The following is a 26,424-nucleotide window of genomic DNA, read 5'->3' as shown; positions in this document are numbered from 1 at the left end:
TTTAGGCAGAAATAATATGGCTTGTCCTTTATTAGGTCTCATAGCCTAGTGGGTAGAAATCCACCCATAAGAACCTTGTCTACCTCAACAAGAAGGGTCTCTACTTACACAACTGCATGGTCTCTTTGCCGGTTGTTGGGTCACAGGTGGCTCGCCATTTTCTTTGAGCTTGCAAATAAAGTGCATCTTGAGTTTCCTTATCTTTATACAAGTAAAGATAAAGCAGGTTCAAGTGGGAGAATGTTCACAGGCTGAGAACATCAGTTTGGCTTTCAGCAGGTGCCTCTTCACAGGAGAGAAAGCCACCACCAGCTGTGCACCTGGTCTCTGGGGAGGGACCAGGCATTGGAAGGGTCATGCCACCGGAAGACTGACTCAACAAAACCGCTTCCAAACCGGATATAGCTCTGCTTCCTCTTTCTAATAGAAGCATATCTGTTGCCATCTCAATTACACCTAGTTCAATGAGAGAGAATGTACGTGAAAGGGCTTGGAGAAACTAAAATGGCTAAATACTTGCAGGAGGCATGATTATTTAGACTGTATCACACCAACCCAGCACTGAGGGGCCTGTTCTCCATACTTACCAGAGAGGGGGCAGAGAAAAGGCACAGATTCCTTCTCATTTCACCTAGCAGTTGAATCTTTTCCTTGAGGTCATGCTACCAATGAAGAGTCAATTGAGATTGAACACAATCAATAAGAAGACAGGGAAGACACTGAAGAAGTCTGGCCAAAACTGGCTACAAATTATATGATACATTGAATGCTTCCTCATCAGTAAGATTTTGGAGGGGCTCGGAAGTCTGTATTTGAAACTGTGAACTGCGAGGGGTGTGGTCCGACAGAAAAACAGCATTGGGAAGTGGTGGGATAAAGAAATACACCTGCAGCTGGGCTCGGTGGCTCAGCCTGTAATCCCGCACCTTTGGGAGGCTGAGGTGAGTGGATTGCCTGAGCCCATGGGTTCGAGACCCGCCTGGGCAGCGAGATCTCATCTCTACAATTAAAAAAATTAAAAATTAAAAAAAAATCAGCCAGGCGTGGTAGCGCATGCCTGTAATTCTGGCTACTTGGAAGGCTGAGGCGGAAGGATGGCTGGAGCCCAGCAGGTCAAGGCTGCGGTGGCCGGGAGTGGCCAGGGCACTCCAGTCTGGGCGACAGAGTGAGACTCCAACTCAAAAAAAAGAAAAAAAAAGAAAAAAGAAATACACCAAAAAAAGAAATGAAAGCACACACCCAGTGCTCTAGGGAAACCGGTTTCCTCATCTCCCGGTTAGCTGTCCTGAGTGTGTTTCACCTGCAGTTCAAGGGTTATTTCAGGTGCTCCAATGGTGGAATTGCAACACAACTGGAGGAAAGAACTACCAAAGTGGTTAGGAAGCTCATTTCAGGGATATTTTTCAAGGAGAAACACAAGTTTATGATGAAGAGCAGTAGGCAGTCAGGGTGTGCAAGTGTTCTTCTTGAGGGGGAAAGAGTGGTTGACCAAGACACAGGAATCCGTGTGGATATTTCCTGTCTCTGTTTCCTTCACCAACATCCTCAGGCCATCTCTGGCTCCTTGGGGCAGAGTAAGTGCTCTCTACAGCTCTCCTTCTAGCCTCCTTACTCTTAACGATATGGCACTCGCTGCAAAAACAAAACAAACATTTGTCATACGGGATGAGGCCAGGCTTGTAAGAGTTTGCTGTAAAAGGTGTTCAAGTCAGGGAGCAAATGCCCAGAAATGAGTATTGACGGGGGGAAACAGTGTTGACACTAAAAAAAACCAATCTGATCCCACATGTTCATTTCTCCTAAAGTTGAGGGGCCCAGTTTCTAGAATCTCAAACCTTAGGAAGTAATCAAAATGAGAGTGAATGGAAATCATCTCTTACCTTATGTTAGAGGCTTATGTACATTTTAGAGCAATTTTTCTAGCTAGATTTAAGGAAGATATTATTCTCTTAGGTTCTTGTTTATTACTATAAACAAGCAAGTTCATGTTAACATTTACTCTTTATTGTGTTGGAGGAAGTACCTATGTAATGCAAGTATGTACTGTACTAAAATACCCATGTTTCCAGATAACAGTATGTGGTATAACCCACAGTCTCTGCAGGACAATCATGAGTAACCTGTGCCTTCAGACTTTTACAATCCATTACTGGCTGCCGTTAGAAGCAGGATAACAGATGAAGGAAAAAAAAGTCAAGCTAAGTATGCATACACTTTTGCAAACACACACATACACAACTTACAATGGAACCCCCATGGAAACAAATCAAATGACAACATTTGATGTATTAGCTATAAAATGTAGACTCTGCAATAAAAAGCCAAAGGCACGTAAAAATATATTTTAACTTTAAAAATAACTTAGTTACAGTAATACTTTGCTTGTGTCTTACCAACATGTAGCTGACAGTCAAAATTTTGCAATATAGATATAATATATAGGGATATATAAGAACTATAAGAAAATCCCCAAAACCCATACAGTTGTTCAAATGTGAAAACAGAGGAAAGTTTTAACACTGGAGAATTCGCTTATGGTGAGCCCAAACAATATAATATAGAAAAGAGTCTAGAAAAAAGGCTTGGGTGTTAAAATGAATTGTGACCTCCTCTTGTTCAGAAAATGTCAGATTACCATAAAGTTCTGGAAGTTCTTTAACGTGACTCGCCCAGCCCTCCACAGCTAGTGCCCATCCTGGCCAAGCCAGATTTCTGACACGTCTGCAGCCAAAAAATGGGAGTGCAACGGCAGCCATGCCCACCGAAAACGAGCTGATTGACTCACTTCCTCCTTGTGCCGGGACAGGTTTTGTTTCACTCTGAATTGTTTTTGCAAACAGGGCTTCACAGGTACAAAAATACTTTGTAGGAACATCGTTTTAGAAAACCCATCACACAACTGCAAAGACAGCCCGTGAAGCCCTCCTCTTTGTGGTCAGTTGAGTGTTTTGTGTTTGTGTTGGTACCTTTCACCCCAAGGGAAACAAGCTGGCATCCTGTTACTTGTTTTTATCCATGACATTCAGCACCTCATCCAGAAGAGAGGGCCCTAGATCCAGCTGCAGGGAGAGGAGGGAGCCCGTAAGGTCAGAGAGGGACTCCTCGGATTTAGTCTTGCCCTTGATGAGCTCACAGGGGGCGGGCTGGTCAAACATGTCCTCGGCCGGCCAGTCGGAGTACTGTTCGGACAGGCTGGAGGAGTGGCTGTCCCTGCCCTGGCTGGACTGAGAGGCAGAGCCGCTGGAGCCCCACGACGTGTCTCCCTGGTGGACTGTCCCGTTCTCCAAGAGGCTGCTTTTCTCCTGAACCTTCTCCTCCATGACAGGCTCGCAGCTAAGCCTGGGCAGCTTGGCTGGCCCAAAGGACTCTTGCTTGGAACTAAAGGTCACAGGGGACAACAGGGGCAACATGAGCGCTTGGGACCCTCCGATGGTCGGGAGGGAGATGGCATTTTTGAGCACCGGGGAGGGTGTTTCTGTGAACACCGAGTCCGAGGTGCTGTTGGCCCGGAAGAACTCGAACTGGCCCAGGTGTGTTTTCTCCTGGTTCCCAGGTAAAAGCTCGTAGTTCCCTTGAAGAAATGAAATGTCTCCAAAGACGTCATGCTGGCCCTCCTTGCCGATGTGAATGGTGTGGCGAAAGTCTCCAAGGGGAGGGCTGATCATGTCAGGAGACAAAATGTCCCTCAGCTTAAACTTCTTTCCTTTCTTGTTATTGGCAGCTTTCAGGTAAATCGGGGTCTTGGCTGGCATGTTGGGGTCTGGGAATGTCTCTTTCGCAAGAGGGAGAAAAGGGCCACTTTCTTCACATACGTCTCCGAAAGTCCTTTTGGATGGGGACTGTCACATCATTGTTCTCAAGTGGCTTCAGAAGAGGCCATGAAATGAGACAGGGTCTCAGAGACCTTCTGGAAGTTGCCGCTGAGTGGGGCTTCCTGGAGAGCCGGTTACATCACCCACTACCTTCCACAACAAGAAGAAACCTGGAGAAGAAACCAAAGCAGGTTATAATCTGCTGACCCCTCCAGGTCTACTTGGGCCTGCTTTTTTACAAAAGCCTGTGAAGGATGACAGGGCCGGTTCCCACCTAAAGCCGAACTTTATCTCATTGTTTCCCACCATTACGCAGGATAAAAATGAATCGCGAATGAATCTTGGTCTTACTTCAGGGGAAAAAAGAAAAAAAGGAGAGGAAGAAAGACTTACAAACCCCAAACCTACGACATCAGCACTTTTTAGACAGGCCATGGATGTGATTTTCTGGACATGTCTAAAATGTTAGCCCTTTTCCTCTGTTCTAAGAACTGCTGTCATCAAATGACCTGAGTGATTTCAGCTCCTAAATACAAGTGGATTTGCTTGAACATATTTTTTCTTTTTTGCTTTGGTGTACACACCAGTAAGACTGATAACGTTTTGCTGTTGCGTTTTGGATATAACTAAAATGAACACATGAAAATGAATAGTCCTACAGAGAAAGGGGGGAAAATATGATTTCACTAAGTGACGATATCTATTAGATGTTTGTGCCCATGAAATCCTAGTGGAACGCATGTTTACAGAACAGAAAACAGATTCTGGAGACTTCCTCCCATCAAAAATAAAAATTAAAATTAAAAAATCCCCCCTTTTCAGTAGCATACAGCCAGTGAACAAAAGAGCTAAAGGTGGAACCAAGTTATGGTGGCACATTCTGGACTGTCAGGGATTCCAGGATTGGAGGCAGGATTTGGAGGCATCTGAGATGAAAGGAAAAGAACAAAACTGCTTTATTTAAAACAAAAAACATGGTCAGATACGACTGGGTGGGCCTTCACTTGGGAATACTTCCAACACATTATTGATAATGTTTGTTGCCTTTCCTTACAGTAGGCAGAATTCTAAGGGCGTCTGCGACCTATCTCCTGGTGTTAAGTGCTCTGTGGTTGGAACCTGTGACTTGCTTCTAACGGAGAATATGGCAAAGGAGACAGGTCACTCCCTGATTAGCTTATGTTATAGAAGACTCTATCTGAGCCAATGGGGGAGAGACTCCCCTTGAAGGCTCTGACAAAGTGGTCAGGCCATGCTTGAGCCTGTGGAGATTAATTCTTCCAACAATGTGAGGGAGCTTGGAAGTGAATTCACACTAGTCGAGCCTCTGATGAGACCATTGCCCAGACCCACACCTGTATCACAGCCCAGTAGGATCCTGGAGCTCAGCCCAACCAAGATTCTTGATGTACAGAAAACGTAAGGCCATACGTGGGTGCTGTTGTAAGCCCCAAAGCTTGTGGTAGTTTGTTACCAGCATGGAAAATGGATACACCCTCCCTGCCCATACTACATGACAAGATCAGATCTAATGAGACAGAGGGTAGCGCTGGGGACTTCAGGCCTTCTTTCACTCATGAGACACTCCTATCTTCTGAAATAACCCTCCAGTTCTTTGGTTGCATCAGCTGACACGAAGGAGCTAAAACCTTCCCCACAGCAGGCACACTCCACATGGCTCGGCTAGGACCTTACCCCTCAGGCGCTCATCTCCCTGGATACTTACTCCGATGACCGGGTTAGCTAGTAGCTTGACGGGAGCCACATTTGCTCTGTAGCAGCTGGAGACTGCCTGCATCTGCCCATATTTCTTTCCTTTCAGCAAGAGTTTTAAATTCGTTTACCAGTGGCAGATGACAAGAGCTGTGCGCCACCGTCCACTAGCATGACAGCATCTGGTTGTCTGGGAAGTAGCTTGCTGGTGTGACAGCACTGTCCAGCAACCCAGGCCTGAAAGCCGAGAACAATCGGGCTGGAGAAGTGGGGAGACAGCTGGGGCAGCATAAGGAAGGTTGCACCCACGCGGGGTGGGCTGACCACGGTGCTGCCAGCCACAACGTGACTATAGGTCCTGGCATTCTCTCTTGTCGTTTTAGTTTTCATTTGGGTCTTGTCAAAGTAACAAAAGCTGAAACACCCGGTCTTCCTACAAAAACATCAGAACTTCCTTCCTGTTGAGTGCACAATGCCCAGTCCTGGCCTAGGGCCCCTGCTGTCCGGTGGTGACCTTCCTGTCCCTGTGGGCACAGTGTGGCTGACTGCCTGCGGAAGCAGTGGGGCACCCTGAGGTGCAGCTGCCCACGGAATGGTGTCCCCAACATACGCACAGCTGTCGTGGAAAGATATGGTGTGTCCACTGCAGCACAGGGCATGCCAGGGGTGCCTGTGTCAGCTGGCAGAGCCAGGACTATGCAAGGCCAGGCCTCAGGGCAGGGTGTTTCAAATTCTTTTTTCAAAAAAGTCTCATGGAGACGGAGCTGGAAAGTGGTCCCTGACCCTCTGACTGGATTGCTGACATCCATCCTTAACTAAACAAGACTTTGGAACAGTGAGGAGGAAAGGAGGAAGAGGAACAGAGGAGGAAATGGTCGCTGCTCTCTGAGAGCTTGGGGGAGGAGTGCCCAGTGTGCAGGCCTTCCGGCCGGGCACCTGAAAGGAAGCAAGGTGTAGACCAGGCCCGGTCTCTGGTCAGTCCTTGCCTGGCCACAGGCACTGGCACCAGGGGCTTCCAGTCAGAGGCCTGTTCGGCCCACTTGAAGTTGGGTTTTACGTCAGAGGCATGGAGGGCTGCCCTCTGAAGGTTGGAGGGAAATGGCAAAAAATAAAGGAAAGGTAAGCCGGGTACAGTGGCTCACGCCTGTTATCCCAGCACTTTGGGAGGCTGAGGTAGAAGGATCACTTGAGGCCAGGCGCTAAGACCAGCCTGGGCAACAGAGTGAGACTGTGTCTACAAAAAATTAGCCAGATGTAATGGTGTGTACCTTTAGTTCTAGCTACTTGTGAGGCTGAGACAGGAGGATTTTTTGAGCCCAGGAGTTTAAGCCCAGCCTGGACAACATAGAGAGACCCTGTCTCTAACCAAAAAAAAAAAGAAGAAAAGGATAAGAAAGGGGTTGGTAAGGAGGCTACATAAGCTGCAGAGAGTGAGATGCTAGAAAGTGGGAGAGCCTAAATAAAATACCTTTAAAGGCACTTTTCTTTCCTTCTACAAATATTTACATCATATTTACGTATGCCAGGGATATAGGCTTCTGGGTGTTTAGAAATAATGTTTTATATTGAATTTCTATAACGTGCCAGTCCTAAGAGTTCCCAAAGACTTTGAAATATTAAAAATAAATGAGAAATTTAGGGCAAAATGTTATTTTTACAACTGTATATTGCTGTGATTTTTTTAGAGACCAGGTCTTGTTCTGTCACCCAAGCTGGAGTGTAGCCTCAAATTCCTGGGCTCAAGTGATCCTCCTGCCTCAGCCTTAGCCTCCCAGGAAAGCTAGGACTACAGGTACATACCACCATGCCTAGCTAATATTTTTATTTTTTGTAGAGATGGGGTCTCGCTATGTTGCCCAGGCTGGTCTTGAACTCCTCGGCCTCCCAAAGTGCTGGGATTACAGATGTGGGCCACTGTGTCCAGCTGAGCTTTAAAGCTTTAGAGGAGCTGACACCTGCATTTTCTGAGGAAGAGTCTGGAGCTTTGATCTGGTCCTTTTCTCTCATCTGTTATCTTTCCTCTCTTGGTGCGGGCAGCCATGCTTGAACCCAGGAGAGGGGACCCAGCGCTGATGGTTTCTTACCCTGACCACTCGCCCTCTCCTTTCTGAACCTTCTGAGCTCAGTCCATGCAGCTTTACTGTTTTTCCCTTCCACTTCCCAGGCCAACTGCTCTTTCAACATCTTCTCTGCCAGTCGCTTAGGGAGAAACCTAGTGGGGTGCTTTCTTCCCTGGCAGGAAGTGGCTGGTCCCAGAGAGGGCATGGGCATCTCCTGGGAGCTGACAGAACTTACTACAACAGTCAATGTATAGCAAAGGCTTCCCTGCATGCTGGGCACTGACATGAACTAGTTCTCTCAGAAGAACCCATGAAGCCATTACTGTTACTCTCCCCACTTTACAAATGAGACGCTACTGAGGCCCCGACATTGAGCCACCATGCCAAGGCCACATGGCCACCAAACACTAAAGGGGCCAGGCTCTCAACTCCGAGGTCTTGACGGGACATTTAATGAGCACACTGCCTGGGAATTCAGTCAACTCCCAAATCATGACAGGGGTGCATTCCAAAGCCTGTCTGAGACACAAGTGTGTAGCTGGGTACGGTGGCTCACGTTTGCAATCCTGGCACTTTGGGAGGTGGAGGTGGAAGGATTGCTTGAGTTCAGGAGTTTGAGATCAGCCGGGGTAACACAGTGAGACCCTAATCTCTACAAAAAATAAAAAAAAATTAGCTGGGTATGGTGATGTATGCCTGGGAAGGCTGAGATAGGAGGATTGCCTGAGCCCAGCAGTCAGCGGTTATGTTTAGCTACGATCGTGCCACTATACTCTAGCCTGGGCCACAGAGTGAGACCCTTTCTCAAAGATAAAAAAGACACAAATGTGTAACATGTGCTGGGCTGATGAGGGTGAGGCAGAAACATGAGCAAGTCCCACCTTAATGGAAGGCAGTTTGGCAATATCTATCAAAACTGCAAATCATGTGGCCTTTGACCCCAGACTCCATTTACAGGGATTCATCCAACTCACATACACAAGGAATAATGTCCAAGGTTGTTCAAACCAGCACAGTTCATAAGAGTCAAGAGCTGGACACCACTTAACTGTCCACCTACAGAGGCTGGTTAAATAAATTTTGATGTATCCATACAAATCAATACCATTTGGGTCTAAAAATGGATAGAGAAGCTTTTCTTTTCTTTTTTTTGTTTAAGCCAGGGGTCTCACTCTATCACCCAGGCTGAAGTGCAGTGGCATGATCACAGCTTACTGAAGCCTTAACTGGGTCAGACGATCCTTCAGGCTCAGCCTCCTGAGTAGCTGGGACTATAGGCGCACACCACCACGTTCAGCTAATTTTTAAAATTTTTTTGTAGAGACAAGGTCTTGCTATGTTGCCCAGGCTGGTCTCAAACTCCTGGGCTCAAGTGATCCTTCTGCCTCAGCCTTCCAAAGTGCTGAGACTACAAGCATGAGCCACCATGCCCAGCCTGAAGAAGCTTTTAGTACACTCATAAGGAAAATGTCCAAAGATATACATCATCAAAGGAAAAAAAAAATAGGTGCAAAAGTGTGTACATTTGCTTGTACTGGCTTCTATCTATAAAAAAATTTCTGGAAACACACACATGACTATTATTAATTATCACTATTAATAATAATGACTGCCTACAGGAGAGGGACGGTGGGCGGAAGGGGAACAAGGGTGTAAAGGAAACTACACATCCATTTATGATTTGGGATTTTTGACTCATGTGAATGAATTAGCTATTCTAAAATATGATGAATAAATAAACTTGTAGGGCTCAGATCACATTTTCCAGGAGAGTCAATTTCACACATAGTGCTTAGGTCCCAAAGAGCCTGTTGAACCTATGAGTTACTGATCATACCACAGACATCAGGAGAATGTGTCTATAAGTCACGTCTGAAATGGCAGCATGTGGATACAGGAAGACCTTCCGAGGGAGGGTGGAGCTGCGTCCCACTCAGGCTTGGCCAAGGGACAAGTGAGTCCTTTCTGCTGCAATCAGGGCTTTGTCAAGGAGGCAACATCGCTCTTTACTTTGCAGGAGGGAAAAGACCTCGAGAGAGGAGTGACCTTAGTCAGCAGGAAAATGAGAAGAGGCAGGAAGGCACAGGATCCCGGAGGCATGGCCAGAGGACATCCTCGTAGGGAGAGTGCAGGCAGGTGGGGTTGCCTGGGGGTGGCCAGTGACAGAGACAACCGTTGTGGGAGGAATGGCCCTAAGTGCCTGTTGTGAAATCTTATCCTCAGCATTTTGAGAAAAGGATGCCTGAGTTCTGGGAGCCTGCTGGCCGGCCACATGGCAGCAGACAGGCTAGGCCTGAATGAGCAGGACAGCCTGAGTCGGGGGCACCCCGGGTTTTGGGCCTGCTTGGGGGAGGGGTGGCTGGAGAAGACCAAAGAAGAGCCCAGTAGGAAGACCACTCCAGGTGCTTTGGGCCTTTCAGCTCCTGTTATCAGTCGAGACGCTGCCGCCAGCAGGAACTCGTGGGCATTGAGCATCTGTGGGTGCAGGGCACCCACACTCAGGCTTCCCCTTTCCCCACCTTTGAACCCCTCCCTGCAGCCAAGAGCTCACTTCCTCACTCTCCATTTTGCTTTGTCTCTCCTGCTTTCTTTGTTCTTTTTTAATTGTTTTCAGTTGGGGGTCTCACTTTGTCGCCCATGGTGGAGTGCAGCGGCATGATCACAGCTTACTGGAAGCTTCAACCCTCTGGGCTCAGGTGATCCTTCTACCTCAGCCTCCTGAGTTGCTGGGCCTATAGACATGTGCCACTAAGTCTGGCTAATGTTTTTATTACATTTTTTTAAGAGTTAGGATCTTGCTGTGTTGCCCAGGCTGGCCTCAACCCACTTTGGCCTCCCAAAGTGCTGGGTCTATACGCAGGAGCCACCATGCCCAACTCTCCCCAGCTTTCTTGCATTGCTCTTATTCCTCTACTCTCCCTATCTTCCTCAAATCTTAAAAGACAGGAAGGAAGGTAGCAAGGTAGGAAGGGAGGGAGAGAAGGAGGGAGGGAAGGAAGAAGGGAGGGAGGGAGGGGAGGAAACAGGTTCCTTTGTTTCTCCAAAACCCTTTCCTTGACCCTGAAATCTGAACTCTCCAGGACTGCTCATTCTTGGATGACAGTTTGCTCCTCCGTCCGCCTTAGATGATACTGGAGAAAATATTTACCTGGAAAATTAGATTCCTTTGAAGACAAAAGTTCCAGTTTCTGGGTACTAGAAAGAAAAGATTTGTCAACAAGAGTCCAGCTTGCCAGTTGACCACTTGGCACCGGCTATCAAGATCAGAAAGGCCGCCCAGCAGAGACAGACATGTGAGCATAGCATCCACTGTGAAAGGACACGCCCACTTACAGGTATTTGCACCAAATCCAAGGATTTCAAGGCACAAAAGGCCCTGAGCGGAAGTTACAGCATGGATTTGGCAAGAAAGGCAGAGAGCCAGGCTGTCATTCCTGCTCTCAGCTAGACAATCCTGGTTTCTCGTGACTGACCGAAGCATAAATGACAGTGATAATAATAGAAATAATCACAGCAATCATAATCCAATTAAGAAAAAACGGAAGCGGTGCTTTGCTTCATTTCTTACCATCCTTTTGGCAAACAGATTGATGCTGAAAATACCAAAACAGGACAGCGGCCAGGAGGTTGGAGAAGCAAGAGGTTATAAAAATGACAGACGGCAAAATCAGTTCCTAAATTACTTCAGGGTGACTGTATTGGCAACTCACAGGACTCTGAAAAGAACAGAGAGGCTGGGATACTAAGCACATTCCATTTATTTTAAGAAAGGAATGTTCGGTTTGCCCACTAATTGTTTTTAGATTAATCCTTAGTGGAGAGAAAGGGTAAAAAAAAAAAAAATCTTGCTATCCTGCAAAATAGGTTGAGATGTTAATTTAAAACACACATGGATAAGAACAGGGGTAGGTGGGGCAAGGAGGTACCACTGTCCCCAAGGACCATAGACTGGCCTTTTTCCAACATGCAGGAAGTGAGTCCTGACTTCCCCTATCTGGCTTGGCTGTCACATCCTTCAAGGACATTCCAGCTTCTGAATACTTTTCACTTGTCCTCAGCACATAAGTATTTATATGTCCTTCCTCCTAGCACCTAGCTGTGGGCCACTGCACCACTGAGGCCCGGTGACAAAATATCCAGCCACTCCTCCTTCATGTCCGAACCGACAGCCCCAGGGAAGGACGATGACTCAGCCAGGTCCCCTCCACCACCTCCCCAACCATCACTGGGGTATTTATCTCTGCTGCCAACTAGGTGAAGATAATCCCAACGGGCCAACCCCCAGAATTAGACCCTGGGCTCCATATTTAAAGGGATAAAGGCTACTTGGAACATGTCCCTGCATGCTCTGAGGAGGGTGACTGGGAGGTGAAGGAACCCGGTTGGGACACATGAGAAGACGCTGAGGGAATAGAACAGCTCAAAGAAAACTAACAGAGAGGGAAAACTAATCTTTGGGGCTCTGAATCCTTTGGGAGGGATTCATTTAATTGTAATGAAAAAGGGATTAACTTGTTCTGGGAGGCCCCAGAGCTAGCAAGCAGAAACGACAAGGAAGCAGATTTTGGCTCCTCCAGAAGGAACTCGGGTTTCTTGGAAGATGGAACAGGCTGGAGTGGGGAGGGTGGAGGCTGTGAGTGTAGCCATGGGATGAGGATCCCACGGGGAGGGCAGCAGTTGTCCCGAGCCTCCCTGATCGTGTGCGAAAGGTGGTGTTGTATGCCTGTTAATTGTGAGTCTCCAACATGGGTACATATCACTGCCAGTTTCCCAAGCCACATTCCCATATAAAATGCTCAGAGACTGACTTTCCCTTGAAGGGGATTTCTGTTTGAATATGGCTGTGTTTTTTATTGCCGTAGAGATGACCAGCCAACCATTGGGATCAGACACACTGAAATATTCCTACAATGTGGGCACTGATTGGGAAGGATGCCAATCCTTTTGCAAACCTCTGTAGGAGGGCTTCTCCAAATCAGACAAAGACTTTTTAAATTCAAGATGGGGGAAAAATAATCACAGGATTACAAATGCAGCATTGCGCTTAAGTGAAAGTCTAAGACAGAAATCAGTGTAACCAGAGAACACCCAGTAAGCAGCATCCCTTATAAAGGGGATGCTTTTCATAGTTCGTCTGTTGCACCCCACCCATATGAGACGATAAGAAGATGCCTTTTCTATTTTTAGATTCTTATCCTTTCCCCACATCTTCGGAACTGCGGGCATAGGAGACTGTGAAACCCCAGCTGCTGGGCTCCATCATGCAAATGACTTAGCCAGCCTGGGTAGGCAGCATTTTACAGACCCACTCACCTCGCGTTATTTATAAATGGACTTCTTGTTTATGATTCAGCTATGGGCTGAATTTATTGTACTTTGACAATCTTGATTACATAGAGACCCACAAATACCATCCGGGGGACTCACTGCTAATCTGTGTGCACTCCTCACATCGATGGGATCTAATTTGAAAGATCTTTTAGAAGCAAGACTGGAAGACAGAGGGTCCACCTCACAAAGTGCCTCGTCTGCACTTCTGAAGGGCCATCAGGGGCCTTCTCCCTGTGAGAAATGTGTTACTGGGGAAGACTCAATATAGACATTGATCCCCAACAGTTACAGCAAGGCAGGCGGAGGGCAGGTTCTCGCATGCCTGCTTCATTTATCATGACTAGTTTTATGTGGGAGTCAGCCTTGGGGACGGTCAGAAGCACAGGCAGGCGCGCTGGCTTGGCAGATGTGAACTTCGTGAGGTCATCGCTGTGAACGGTTCATGTGCTTTCAAAATGAATGCATCTGACTTGGTCTGTGGTGCGTCAAGGACAGCATCAATACAGGAAGGAAACTTCCCCTAGGTTTTCAGCAATATTCAGCGAGGATATTCATTCCAAACTCCACTCAGAAGCAAGGAACTGGTAAAGATGCTTAGTTGCTCAGAAAAAAACTCGCCACAGTCAAGACAGCAATTACTTATTCTATGTAAAATTCCAGTTCTGCCCATAGTAGGTATCAAATGATCCAAAATAACAAGTTGACAGGGTCCAGGGATTCAGATTATGGTCACTTGACCTACTCCACCTTAGGGAGTCAAGTTCCTGGGCCTCTGTCTTTATGCTATGTCCTCAAATATCGGTCCCTCGAATGTTCTCTCTGGTGGCATGAAGGGACAGATAAGGGTTTCTAAGATAATCTGTCATCCTGCTAGGGCCCTCTACATCCATGCATGCTCTTTTGATGGGCTGAAACATGGCTTCTCTGCAACACACCATCACTGGGTATATCTGGAACCTGGTGGTGGCCACTCCATTCTTAACCCATTCTAGGCAGACATCCCTGTGTTATTTGCGTGCCTGCCAGTACACATATATTTGTTGCATGAGTGAATGAATGAATGGATGAATACCCTCTAATTAGACTGAAAGCTCTTCTGTGAACATAAGCTGGGTCTTATCCATCTTTCTACCACCCACAACACATGGCTCACAGAAAACTTGAAATGTATGAGTGTGAAATCCATAACCCCTGCTAGACCCTTCCATCAAGAGAGATGGGCTAATTTGCTCCCGGGGCCAATTCCCAGTACAAGTCTACAGAGATGCTCTAGAAAGTGACACATCTGATCTGCCCGGTTCTCTAAGGATGTACACATGTGAAGTGTAACAGCTAACATCTGCGTGCCTGCCGTGGGCCGAGCAGGTAAGCGCCATCTCATGTTACACTTAGATCATACCTCTGAGAAGCAGTCTTAGTTGAAGCTCTTGCCTCTCATCAGCCAAAACGTGGAGGCGCCGGGACTCCGCCCACAGCTGAACCCTTAACCACTGCTGATCTGATAACGTGAGGACTGCCAGCCTCAAGACTATCTATCTTGAAGTCTAGCAGCACCAAGAGGAAACGCTGCACTAAGATCTCACCTTCCACGAGAGGCAGAGATGCCCCATCCACCTTGTCAGAAGCCAACAAGTAAAAAGGGGTCCTGGACCCTAGCGCCTCCATCTCTAACTCACTGGGACTTTTCAGTGTTTTTGCTACAGTCAAAAAGAATCTTCAAAGGGATTTGACTAGGTGGTAAAAGTCAAAAGGTTAAAATTTTAAAGTAACAAAAGCCCCCTGAGCCTCAAGGAGAAAAACAAACATCCCGTTCTTAGAAAACAGCGCTAAGTGTTGTTAATTCTTTTCACAAAGGAAGCCCATGCAGGGGACATTGTACAATCACACAGCTTTCTCCAGGGACAATAGCTCCCTTCCCTTGTTGTTGACACATTTCCCTCCTGACTTTCGGAAACTAAGAGTCCTGTGTTCCTTACTTGGAATGTTCTCCCACCTTCTTACCATCAACCACTATTTGTAACTTCCTCTGAGACCAGTTTCAGAGTCACTTCCTTCCTGAAGGAAGTCCCTACTTCACCTCACGTAATCCAGCCTCACTCCTGCCTTGCTTGGAAGTCTCCTTAGCTCTTGTGTAGACCTTACCTTACGTGACTTGCTGTGTTCCTGCTTTCTGGTTTTGCGATTTGAATGTCTGGTACCTCCAGGTAGGTGGGAAGCTCAAGAATGAGGTGAACAAAAGTGCTGTGACAATCACTGTTAATAAAAGTCCCTCCTCTTTGATGTGATCTCAGGGGGAATCGTTGAGGGGTGGGGGATGGACAGCAGCCATCCAACCCTGTGAAAGTGCCAGCATGTAAGGCAGGGCTTCCTACTTTTCTGTAAGGGTCCTTCACATTTTGAGGGCCACATACAGTCTTGTCACAAGCTCCCTGCCTCTGACCTTGTAAGGCCAAAGCAGTTATGCTAGGGTTCCTCAGCTGAAGCACCTCTGAGATTTGAAGCCAAGATAATTCTGTTTTGGGGGGATTATCTTGTACATTGTAGGCCCTTTAGGCCATGTAGGCCATCGTGCTGGTCACTTACAGAGCCTCCTCTTGAGCTGAGAACACAGAAGGCACTCACACTTCACTGAATAAACCTTTTTAGCTTTCCCTCTGCCCATCCCTTAGGTCAGGGTCTACGAACTACAGCAGGCAGACCAAAGCCGGTCACCTGCCCATTTTTGTAAATAAAGTTTTATGGGAACACACCTACGCCCACACATTTATGCTGTCTACAACTCAGTGGTTCTCAACTGAGGATGATTTTGGGGGGCCCCAGGTTGATATCTGGCACTGTCTGGAGATACTGTTGATTCTCATAACTTGGTATCTAGCACCACTGGCATCTAGTGGACAGAAGTCAGGAATGTTGCTAAATGGCCCACAATGTACAGGATAATCCCCCCAAACAAAGAATTATCTTGGCTTCAAATCTCAGAGGTGCTTCAGCTGAGGAACCCTAGCATAACTACTTTTGCCCTACAAGGTCAGAGGCAGGGAGTTTGTGACAAGATTGTATGTGGCCCTCAAAATGTGAAGGGCCCTTACAGAAAAGTAGGAACCCCTGCCTTACATGCCGGCACTTTCACAGGGTTGGATGGCTGCTGTCCATCTCCCCTCCGCCCCCCCCCCGCCCCCGCAATCACATCTCTGTCTGTTATCCCAACTACCACCTCTAACGGTAACTTCCAAATCGGTACCTTCAGTCCACGCATACCTACTCAAAGTGGGCCTGTGGGCCAGGGCCAGTCCATGATGAAATAAGTAAAGAAACAGCGAGAGATGCTCTTAAAAACGCTCTGACATTGCCATAACAACCAAGCACGTGACCAGTGGATTTCTTCCCACTGAACAAGTTTGGGAGCTGTGCACTGTTGAGCTTGCCTGAGGGTTGCGTGTGGCCCAAACTGCACACTCATAGTGGTATAGTAGTATATTGCATAATAGTATCGTCCTACAACTGATTGGAAAGTGAAAACAAACAAAAACACACAACTATAAAAAAAGAACAAAATCATGTCCTTTGCAGCAATGTGGATGCAGCTGGAAGCCATTATCCTAAGTGAACTAACGCAGAAACAGAAAATCAAATACAGGATGTTCTCACTTATAAGTGGGAGCAAAACAATGGGTACACATGGACATGAAGATGGGAACAACAGACTCACGGAAGTCCTAAAGAAGGGAGGTATGAAGTAGGGGGAAGGGTTGAAAAATTACCAGGGGCGGTAATCCCAAACGAAAACTGGTGGTCCGTCCCAGAGAGATTGATAAGCCCTGGACTTCCCCCCCCCATCCCCCTATATTCTAGACTTCTCTATTTTGCTTCCCTTAGATACTCCATACACACCTGGTCCCAGATGGGGCTTGCTAGCTTTCCTGCCCTGCCTGCCCTGAGCGTCTGCCTCTGTCACTTCACCCTCTTAGAAAATGGTAGGAAGTCACCCAACTCCTCCCCGCCTCACTCTCCACGTAAGTGCTGTCATCCTATCTGTGTCTCTGGACTCTACCTCCCCTGGTCTATCCCCACTACCCTACTCCTGACCCCCACGATCTCTCTCCTGCACAAGGACATCTGCCCCCAGCTGCCTCCCTGCCCCTCGATGTTATCTTCTAACCTACACCAAAATGAGCTATCTAGCATCCTCAAGTAGCCTTGTCACCCTCTGCTTAAAACCCTTTCAGGGCAGGTGGGCAGTCTGGAGACAAGATAAAACAGTATGTGAAACCCACCCCAGCAATCTGGGGGGCCTGCATCCCAAGGTATTTCCTGCCAGCACCCCAAGGCCTCTTAAGCTCCCATGGCACCTTGTATACACTTCAAACCTACCAACTAACACTGGACTGTAATTACTACTTACTTGACTTTCTCTCCCACTTGGCTGTCATCTGGGAGAGAACTATCTCTTATTCATAGTAGGTGCTGAATAAACATTTTGTTGAATGAATAAACAAGTGAGAAAGCTTGAAAGAGATTATTGTGACTCTTTCTCTTCAACCCTGCCTGCCCTGCTGAAATGCAAGACAAGTCTTTCTGTGACTCCTACAGGGAAAAAAAAATCATATCATTTAATAAGGAGCTGTGCCTCTTTTCTGGTGGCAATGGCTTTCATTTTTCCATATGTAAAACATTTTAACCTTCCTCTATCCAGCAAGGTGATAACTGAATCGTGTATCAGTGCACACCAGAGTAATTCTACAGGATCATACAAATCTTTGGGATTTAGGCAAATATTTGTGGACAGGCTGTTTGAAAGGGAAATGACTTCTATCCCTAACTGCAAAGTGCAAATAGTGTTTTGGAGAGGTAAGACTTAAGAAAAAATTGACAATACCTCTTCCTGAATTCCAACTCACTGGTTATATTTAAGTCAAACTTACAGAACGAGGCCCTGGAGAAACAATAAGTCTGCTCTCCTGAGCTTCCTTTCAAAAGGAAATGGTTAAGGGGAACTGGCTTACTTGGCTTAAAATGTATGTGGAAATCTCAAGAGACTACAATGGACATTCTATAGAACAGAGTTGTTTTGAAGATCAATGTGAGGCTGGCACAGACCAGATACGTGGAAAAAACAAACAACCTATTAAAACATCTACCAAACCAAACCAAACCCTATTGCATGGCCCAACACAACAGTGATCTCACTGGGGTTCCAGGCCTTAGGCAGAAAAAGTTGGACCAAAACTCTGAGCCAGCCCATAAGATGCAGAACCCCTGATGCATCTGGGCACCAGCTACCTCCGTGATAATGATCCCAACCCTCATAATAACCACAGGTGATGATAAGAGCTGAGTGTGAAAATCTACAGAGTGCTACCCAAGCACAAGGCAGTATCTTTCTCCCAAACGAAAAACCAGACTATCTACTGAAATACAACGTGGAGGGAAACCATCCTAGTTGCCAAATAACTATGCCCACATCTTCTTAAATGATGCCTGTATCAGCAGTCATCAGTTGCAGCTGGGCTAAAACGGTTTGCGTCTACCCTGTGAACAGTCTCCAAAATGGGAAGAGATTCCTATCACCAGCTTGACAGAAGCAGCTAATTCCTCTGTCATGCAGGACTGGGGCTAACATCTCATATCCATGCGCATGTGTCTATTATCTCTAGGAGAGAAACTTCCAGTCTTGGGAATAATGGGACTGCCTTGAGTTTGTCAACTATTATAGGTCAGATACAAGTGTTTTAATTTTTATAGTAGCCTTCATAAGATATAAATAAGCAATCTAACATTTTCCTCTCTTAAATTCTCTGGTGACCTGCACTCCCTTGTGGATGATTGTTTTGGGAGAAAAATCCATTTAATTCCACTTAAATTTCACTTTGTTTTACTTTTTTTTGAGTCAGAGTCTCACTGTGTCACCCAGGCTGGAGTACAGGGCACGCTCATGGCCACTCCAGTGTCAACCTCAGCCTTCCAAGTAGCTGGAACTACAGGCGTGCGCTACCACACCCGGCTAATTTTTTAATTTATTGTAGAGATGAGGTCTCGCCAAGTTGCCCAGGCTGGTCTCGAATCCCTGGGCTCAGGCAGTCCCCTCTCCTTGGTCTCTCACAGTGCTGGGATTACAGGCTTGAGCCACCACGCCCAGCATGTTTTACTCTTTATGGAAAAGAAAGCGAGGTACCCAAAGAGTTAAGTTACCTTCTCTGATTTATTCAACTTCTATGTTGTTTCTATCTTAAGTTTTAAAAAAGGAAAAGAAAATGGAATGAACCTCAAATTGGTGGTACTGGACCTCGTGGGATCTGGAGGGTGTGAGGTCAGGGAGTGGGCACAACCAACCTTGTCAAAGAGAAATGGAAGCCCAAGGTGTGATCAATAATCATAGAAAAGAACTTTATACTTTTCATTGAGTCCAGACTTCAGGCTTGATGAGAAAGTGACATCTTAAGGTCCTGCGAATGCCTTTCTCCTTTTCAGCTTGGTATTATTTTCAGAAGCCTTTGAAAAACTATCAAGCATAGTTAAAAATGTTACTGGGGGTGTCAAAAAATGTATACATATTGTAAAAGATGCTATCTATATATTACTTTTAGTTCACCATAATCAGAAGTGTCTGGACATGATGGTGACCACTTTGAGCACCTCTTGTAATTGCAGAAGTCAAACATGACTTGTATTCATCTTTTGTTATTAGTACATATTGAGTATTACAATTTTAGTAGTTTTCTCCTTTCTTAAAAATGTGTATACATTTTTTTTGGCAGCCTCTGAATATACAGAGGCAAATGATTTGGTTTTCAGAAAAGAAAGAAGAGACACAACTAAGATGATGCTATGGGAAGAATCAGATAATATGGCTTGGGCTACACTCCCCACTTCTTTGTTAAGTCCTATTGTAGAAATAACGATGCTAAGATGAACCAGATTCAGTGCCTAACCCTCAAGAAGCCAGCAGTCTAATCAGGCAGCCTCCTGGGCCAGGAAACAATAATTTAAAGGCAGGAGAAGATACAAGACTATGGAAATGCCTCTGATACAGGGAAAAAGGCAACAAGGATTACAGCTGAGAGAGCTTGGAGACCATCCCACCCCCTCCACCTCCCCTGGCCTCCTGCCAGGTCCAAGCTCCCCTCCTCCACTTCTCAGATGCTGGGGGATGCAGCCTGCCCTATGACAAGTTGGTCGTCAAAGGCATGGAGCCTCGTCTCCTGCTGTGTTAAAAATCAATGTTTTAAGTCTGAACTGACCCTTGGCAAAAAAAAAAAAAAAAGTTAAAAAAAAAATAAAAAGAGAGAAATCAAACACATGCTGAAACAGCAAAGCCACGTTTCACCAAGAATGCCTTTGCTTGTTTTAAAAAATGTGTGTAACCTAAATGATTATGATGTATTTGAACAGAACAGGTCTTTTTCAACTAAACGCATGACAGCGATCTATCATGGGCATGATGTGTCTACAAATAGGACCTTCGAGCTGTCACCAGAACATGACAGATTCCCGAATGTGGAAGCTGTCTAAACAGAGGCTTGCCTTTGAAGTTCCCTGCCGTCCACACTGGCTTGAGCTGCACTTGCCAGAGCTCTCTGCACTGGTCTGTTTTTCAACCCAGGGCCTTAAGTTATGATTAGTAAGATAGCTGTGCTAATGGGTGCCACTCATCCTAGCTCACTGATTCTACAGCCAGAGATGATCTGAGATCATCTCACGCCAAATGCCACGTTTTAGGGACTAGAAGAAGACGACCTGGCGAGGTCAAAATTACACAATTGGGGTCATAGCTAAGACCAGTCCTGTATTTTAGCTCTCTAGTCCCTTACATATCTTTTGACTGTCCCCCACTTTAGTCCTGCATCCATTTCATCCAACAGCAGAGCAACTTGGCATTTGGCAACATCTTCTGGTGTGTTCGACGGCTCCTTCCGGGACAGCCTGTGGTTCTCTAAATGTCCTTGAGTCCTTCAGCTTGGGAGGGCGTGTGTGGCTTCTGCCCTGCACTGACCAGAGCGTACTTCCTGCCAGGCTGGTCTTGCAGCTGCTGTGGGCACAATTATGTGGGAAATTCTGGACACTGCCCCTCTGTGGAGATTCACTGTACACTCTGGCTTATTAGATGCTCTGAAAAGTACTGCAGAACGGGACCTTCATTAAACTGGGGTCCCACAGAATCCTTTTCTGATGCCATTCATGGCTCCATGGACACTTCAGGTGGTGCCCTATTAGCTAATTGCAGGTCTGTGACCTCTGTGTAACAAAGAACCAAAGGAGGCTAATCATAACTTTCCCAAACATATCCATTTTTAAAAAAATGTTAGATTTGGGATTCTAGAATGTTAACATTAAATCATGACTTGGGCAAGCAGTAAGGACTACGCAAACACTAGTTTGGAACTCATCAGCTTTGACACAGTTTGCAATGATTTTAATATCAACAGCAATGATTTTAATATCAATGTCATGCTTCATATCACAAAACTGTACTGTTAAATTTTGAAAACTGCTTTTTCACCAGGGGTACTGTCAAACTCAGTCCATCATCATGTGACTCCAGTGAGACTTGGCATTGAAGTAACAAGGCCAAGGAGAGCTTTTTTTTTTTTTTTTTTTTTTTAAAGGAAAGAAACATACCTGACCACTGCTGCGGAACTATTTGGTTACTTATTTATTCTGGTGTGTAGGGTGTTGTTTTGTTTGTTAGCCTTTAAAAGGCAGGGATGGAAGAGGAAGATTCCAAGTGGAGTTGGACAGCTCCAAGGCTGTTGCTCTAGGTTTTGAGGCAACCTGAGTGGTTTTGAGCTGCCTTTTCCAGAACCCCTGCTTCAGTCTGAGCAGCCCCCACAGCAGATGCCCAGAGCTGATCACAACCCAGACCATCAAAGGCAAAGGAGACTGCTCTATCTTTCATACCAGGAGCTTATCTCACAGAGTCTGGGGCTTGTGTAGACTGCAACAGAACCGACTTCTGCCAAACACAGAGCCTAGGGCCTTCCCACCCACCTTACCTGCCTTTGTTTAGTTTGTAGGGAAGCATCATCACCAAATATGGGCTCAAAGTCCAATGGGTGCCAAGTATCAAATGCCCAGGAACTGTGCATGTGGTCCCTGGCCTCAGGGAGGTGACTGTTCAGGCATGGCTACTGGACTCTGCAACCTGAGCCTCTAGAACTTTGAAGTAAGATACAGTCCAGCCTGGACAACTTGAGGAGACCTCATCTCTACAATAAATCATAAAAATTAGTCGGGCATAGTAGCATGTGCCTGTAGTTCTGGCTACTTGGAAGGCTGAGGTGGAAGGATCACCAGAGCCCAGCAGGTCGAGGCTGCAGTGGCCAGGAGCATGCCACTGCATTCCAGCCTGGGCGACACAGTGAGACCTGACTCAAAAAAAAAAAAGATATGGTCTATACTAAGCTCCACTTCGTCCCAGACCCCCCAAAGTCCTTGTCCCTGCCTGTGGCGTGGCTTGCTTTCTCATGCTAGAGTTCCACATTTTCACCTGGCAAATCTCTTTGTTTAGGGTACAAATGTAACCGCTTATTTTAACCCTAGCAGTTTTCATGCTGGATCCACTGCAGAAGACTGCTGCCATGTGTACAGGATTGAACCATCTTTAACAATAAAATAATCCACATGGTATTCCCTAAGGCTGGCAGTTACTGTCATCTTCCACTGTGAGATACAGGGTAAAGAAGTGATTTCCTTCCCAGAGGACAAAAGTCATAACAAGAATCAGATTTAATAGCTTCTCTGCCTCTCTGCCCCAGTGGTGGGGGTGTGGTCTATAGTACGAACTCAAACACAAATGAGTTCAAACCCTGATTCTGCTATGCAGCAGTTTCCCTTATCCTTAAGGGATACGTTCCAAGACCCCCAGTGAGTGCCTGAAACCAAGGACAATACTGAACTCTGCACATACTATGTTTTTTCCTAGACATACATACCTATGATAAAGTTTAATTTCTAAATTAGGCACAGGAAGATTAACAGCAATAATAAAAATGAACAATTATAACAATAAACTGTAACATAAGTTATGTGAATGTGGCCTCTTTCTCTCTCTAAATATCTCATTGTCCTATACTCATCCATTTCTGGACTGCAGGTACTTAAAACCCTGGAAAATGAAACCATGGATAAGAAGGGATGGCTATACTATCTAGCTCAAAGAATAGTTATGGACATGAAAGACAGAACCAGATTCAGTGCCCACCCTCAAGAAACCAGCAGTCTAATTAGGCAGCCTAATTAGACTGCTGGCTAAGCACCTAGAAAAACAACAGAAGCAACAGAGAAAGCATCAGCCTTTCCTTGTGCCTACTCTAGGCCAGGCACTGTTCTGAGTATATTATAGTTTTTAACTTCTTTAATCCTCAGGGTAATTTCATTATCCTCATTTTACAATGGATAAACTGAGGCACACAGGCTCAGTGACCTGCCCAAAGTCACACAAGTGTTAAGTGCCAGAGCTAGGACATGTGCCCCGCCACTCTGACTCAGGGAGGCTTCAATACCTCAGGGTTCCTTCCGACCCCTTAACCCAAAGAGCAGCTGACTTCCATGTGGTATTAGCCACTCAGGCATGCACCTGAATCCACTGTGTGGCTAATTTGCATGTGAATGTTTAGGTAGTTTCCTGGTTGTACAACTTTAAGTGATAGAACTGGCCTGTCCTCAGTCTCTACACCTGTAAATGGACATATAAACAGTTCTCCTTTCCTAAAACGATTATTAGAAATACATTGAGTGAGTATAGATAAAGGGCTGAGAAGATCACACTGTTCATCACTTTGGATGTAATGAAAATCCGGATGGGCTGCATGTAGGAAGTACTTGGAACATCTAAAGTAATGAACAGTGTGATACATTTGGAGAATTCTTGGCCTTCTGTGCTGGGCAAGGAACAGAGGATTTTGTGGCTGGCCAAATCTGGTAGTTTCAAGTGGCTGTACTTGTTCTCTGGCAAACACACTGCATTTAAAAAAAGATTTAGGTTTTTATTCAATCAATGAAAAGAAAAACAGGTCTACAGGATTCTGTTCATAAAGAAATTAGGGCAGGCCTAGATGAAATCAGACTGAAAGCAAGAACTTTAATAATTAAAAAAAAAAAATCAGAGCAGCCTTCCTGGAGGTTTTCGGGTTGTGAATTCTATTCCACCCACTAGATAAATGTGATGGCTAGTGGGCAAAGAGCTTGTGAAAAGTATATGGCCTGGTAAAAAACCTTCGGGTGATACTAGTTAAAGCAACTATTCCAACGCTGACGAATACCAGGAATTTTATAAAAGAAAGAGAGCAGCTTTAGTGAACATGTTGGACATGAAACAAAACACCACATGAAAGGAAAAGCTGGAGCTTAAACAGGCAAACTCGCGCGTGCAAGCCCTTGAAGCAGTCGTTGCAAGGCTTTGTATTTATTCAACCGGCACCACACTGAAATCTGCAATAAAAAGCTAAAATTGGGCAACACTCTCTACTCTAGCTGCCTTTCCTTGTTCCACTGAGACACAAAATGGAATTTCACTGCTCAGACTGAGGGAAGGGGGAGCTCATCTTATTTCTAGTGGGTAGCAGCTGTCACAGTCACAGCACCAAGCTCCAATCATGGGATTCACAATGTAAACCTACAGCAGTGGAAAGCACAGAGTCCAAAAACGCTTCCAAATTTCTCCTCCTCTCCTTCCTTATCTGTGAACCCAGAAGCTGGGCCTGAGTGTTTTATTCAATGGGGAAGTCTATTAAATAGGGGGAAACCTACATTCTTTGGGAGACTTCATGAAGAACTCCCAATCACTTCTTGGACATATAAATGGTCTTTACCCTTTAGTTCACATGTGATGGTGCTAAATATTTCACAACTGCCCCAACTTACTTCCGAGTGCTCAAAACCTACTCTGAAAAGGATTTCTGTCACAGGCACACCTGAGTAGCTTTTTCTTAGCTACCAATAAAAGCTCATACAAATTACAGGTGGTATCAAAAAGAAGACTTCTGGAACTGTCCAGAAAAGAATAGAAAGTGCATCTCCTGGTTGTACGATGAAAGATCTTTTACAAGTTAGAGCATTTTGGGAGCCTTTGAGTTCACCTTGGGGATACCCCTGGGGGTACCGTCACCGCTTCCTGGGGAGCCGTTTTCTCCCTGTGATGTGAAGCATCCCTCAGACCGGCCTTGCTCTTACGGTACAGACCTCTGCTGCTCTCATTTTTGTTCTTTTTTAAAGGCAGCACCCCCAAGATGCTCTTGGATACTGTGAGGGCTAAGATCTGGGCGGTGGAGGGAGGGAAACTGTCTCCCTAGCACATTCATCAGTGCCTCCGAGAGGTCTCACCCCTCAGCAGCCTACTCCCCCAAATACACCAGGGCTGGAAAAACTCAAGCTGCAATAGCCCCCTGACATTCCTATTCCCACTCTCATTTTAATTCACTTTTTTAAAAAACAAAATGTAATTACTTGACTGTCAGCCTGGGCTGCACTCTGGGGCTTTCGCTCCTTTCAACACAGCTGCGCTCCGGCCTTTGATGCTGTTGTCTGCTGTCCACGCAGCTTGTCCCAGCCACAGCCTGGCTCTCAGTAATGTAACATTCAAGTGCATATTTATTTTTAAACTGACCTCTCCTAGGCTGCAGCATAAAGGAGGTCCTGCCAAAAAATATGCTACTTTCTATTTATAAGATGAAACACATGCCTCCCAAAGTCGAGAGGGGGATGAAGTCTAATAATTCATCACGAAAAAAGGGCTGGCTCGGTCCGTTCGTCCTCACATGTCTGAGACTTGTCTATGTCAAGGCAGTTTCAAGGAGAAAAAGGGAGGAAAAAAAAAAAACACAACAATCTTGTAAACGTTTCAGTTGTTCAGGGAAAAAAAAAAATCAATTGTCACCTGCAGGTTGGAGCCCCAGCAACAATGTCCTCCAAGAGAGCCGCGGGCACAGGCGGACAACGCCAGGGCAGATCCGCAGGGTACACCCATGTGCTGCCCTGGTGCCAGTCCACGAGGGGCGCGGTAGCCAAGCGCAGCTTGTTCCGATGGAAAAACGCAACACACGCCCAGAATGGCTTCTGCCCATAGGTGTGTGTGTGTGTGTGTGTGTCTGTGTGAGAGTGTGTGTGTGTGTGTGTGTGTGTGTGTGTGTGTGTGTGTGTGTGTAGGGGGGGTTGCATGCAACCGCGCAGCCCCACCCTGAAAACTGGTGGGCACAAACGGCGCAGCTCTGCGTCCTGGTCGCGCCGCCCGACCCCCTTCGGGCGAGCTTTCTTTCTGTCCCCTCTGGCCCTCTGGACCTCAGCTGGGAAGGCGATGCCCTCGGAATCCCTGCTCCTTGTTGGTTTCCAAGCCTAACACCGGCGCATGCCGAAGCGGCCACGGCCACGGCCGCGGGCGGGGCAGACTCACAGGTGGAGAAGGAGCCCCCGGCAGGCACAGACTCACCAAGGATCTTCGCCGCTGCCCGCTGCCTCCAGGACGCAGCAGCTCCCGCCGGTGCGCGCAGATCCAGCGGGGCGGTCGGCGCGGCGCC

At 46.3% G+C, this 26,424-nt stretch overlaps 1 protein-coding gene across 1 annotated transcript; it reads right to left on the bottom strand.

Annotated features, from left to right (window-relative positions):
• Nucleotides 1-1,988: 1,988 nt before the first annotated feature.
• CDC42EP3 (CDC42 effector protein 3) lies at nt 1,989-26,407 on the bottom strand. Its single transcript, XM_008069399.1, has 2 exons — nt 26,337-26,407; nt 1,989-3,982 (listed from the first exon to the last, which is right to left on the bottom strand). Exon 2 carries the CDS (start codon nt 3,750-3,752, stop codon nt 3,000-3,002), a length of 753 nt encoding a protein of 250 aa, XP_008067590.1. The 5' UTR covers nt 3,753-3,982; nt 26,337-26,407; the 3' UTR covers nt 1,989-2,999.
• Nucleotides 26,408-26,424: the final 17 nt, after the last annotated feature.

The sequence above is a fragment of the Carlito syrichta genome, unplaced genomic scaffold, assembly GCF_000164805.1.
Source record: "Carlito syrichta isolate Samal-C Ts95f unplaced genomic scaffold, Tarsius_syrichta-2.0.1 Scaffold311990, whole genome shotgun sequence".
Classification (NCBI taxonomy): Eukaryota; Metazoa; Chordata; class Mammalia; order Primates; family Tarsiidae; genus Carlito; species Carlito syrichta.
The sequence above is the reverse complement of the archived record's forward strand: the minus strand, read 5'-3'. Positions and strand labels throughout refer to the sequence as shown.

Bases quoted from the DNA above. Each gene is read 5' to 3' on its own strand.
- CDC42EP3 (XM_008069399.1), bottom strand. From the start codon at position 3,752: ATGCCAGCCAAGACCCCGATTTACCTGAAAGCTGCCAATAACAAGAAA.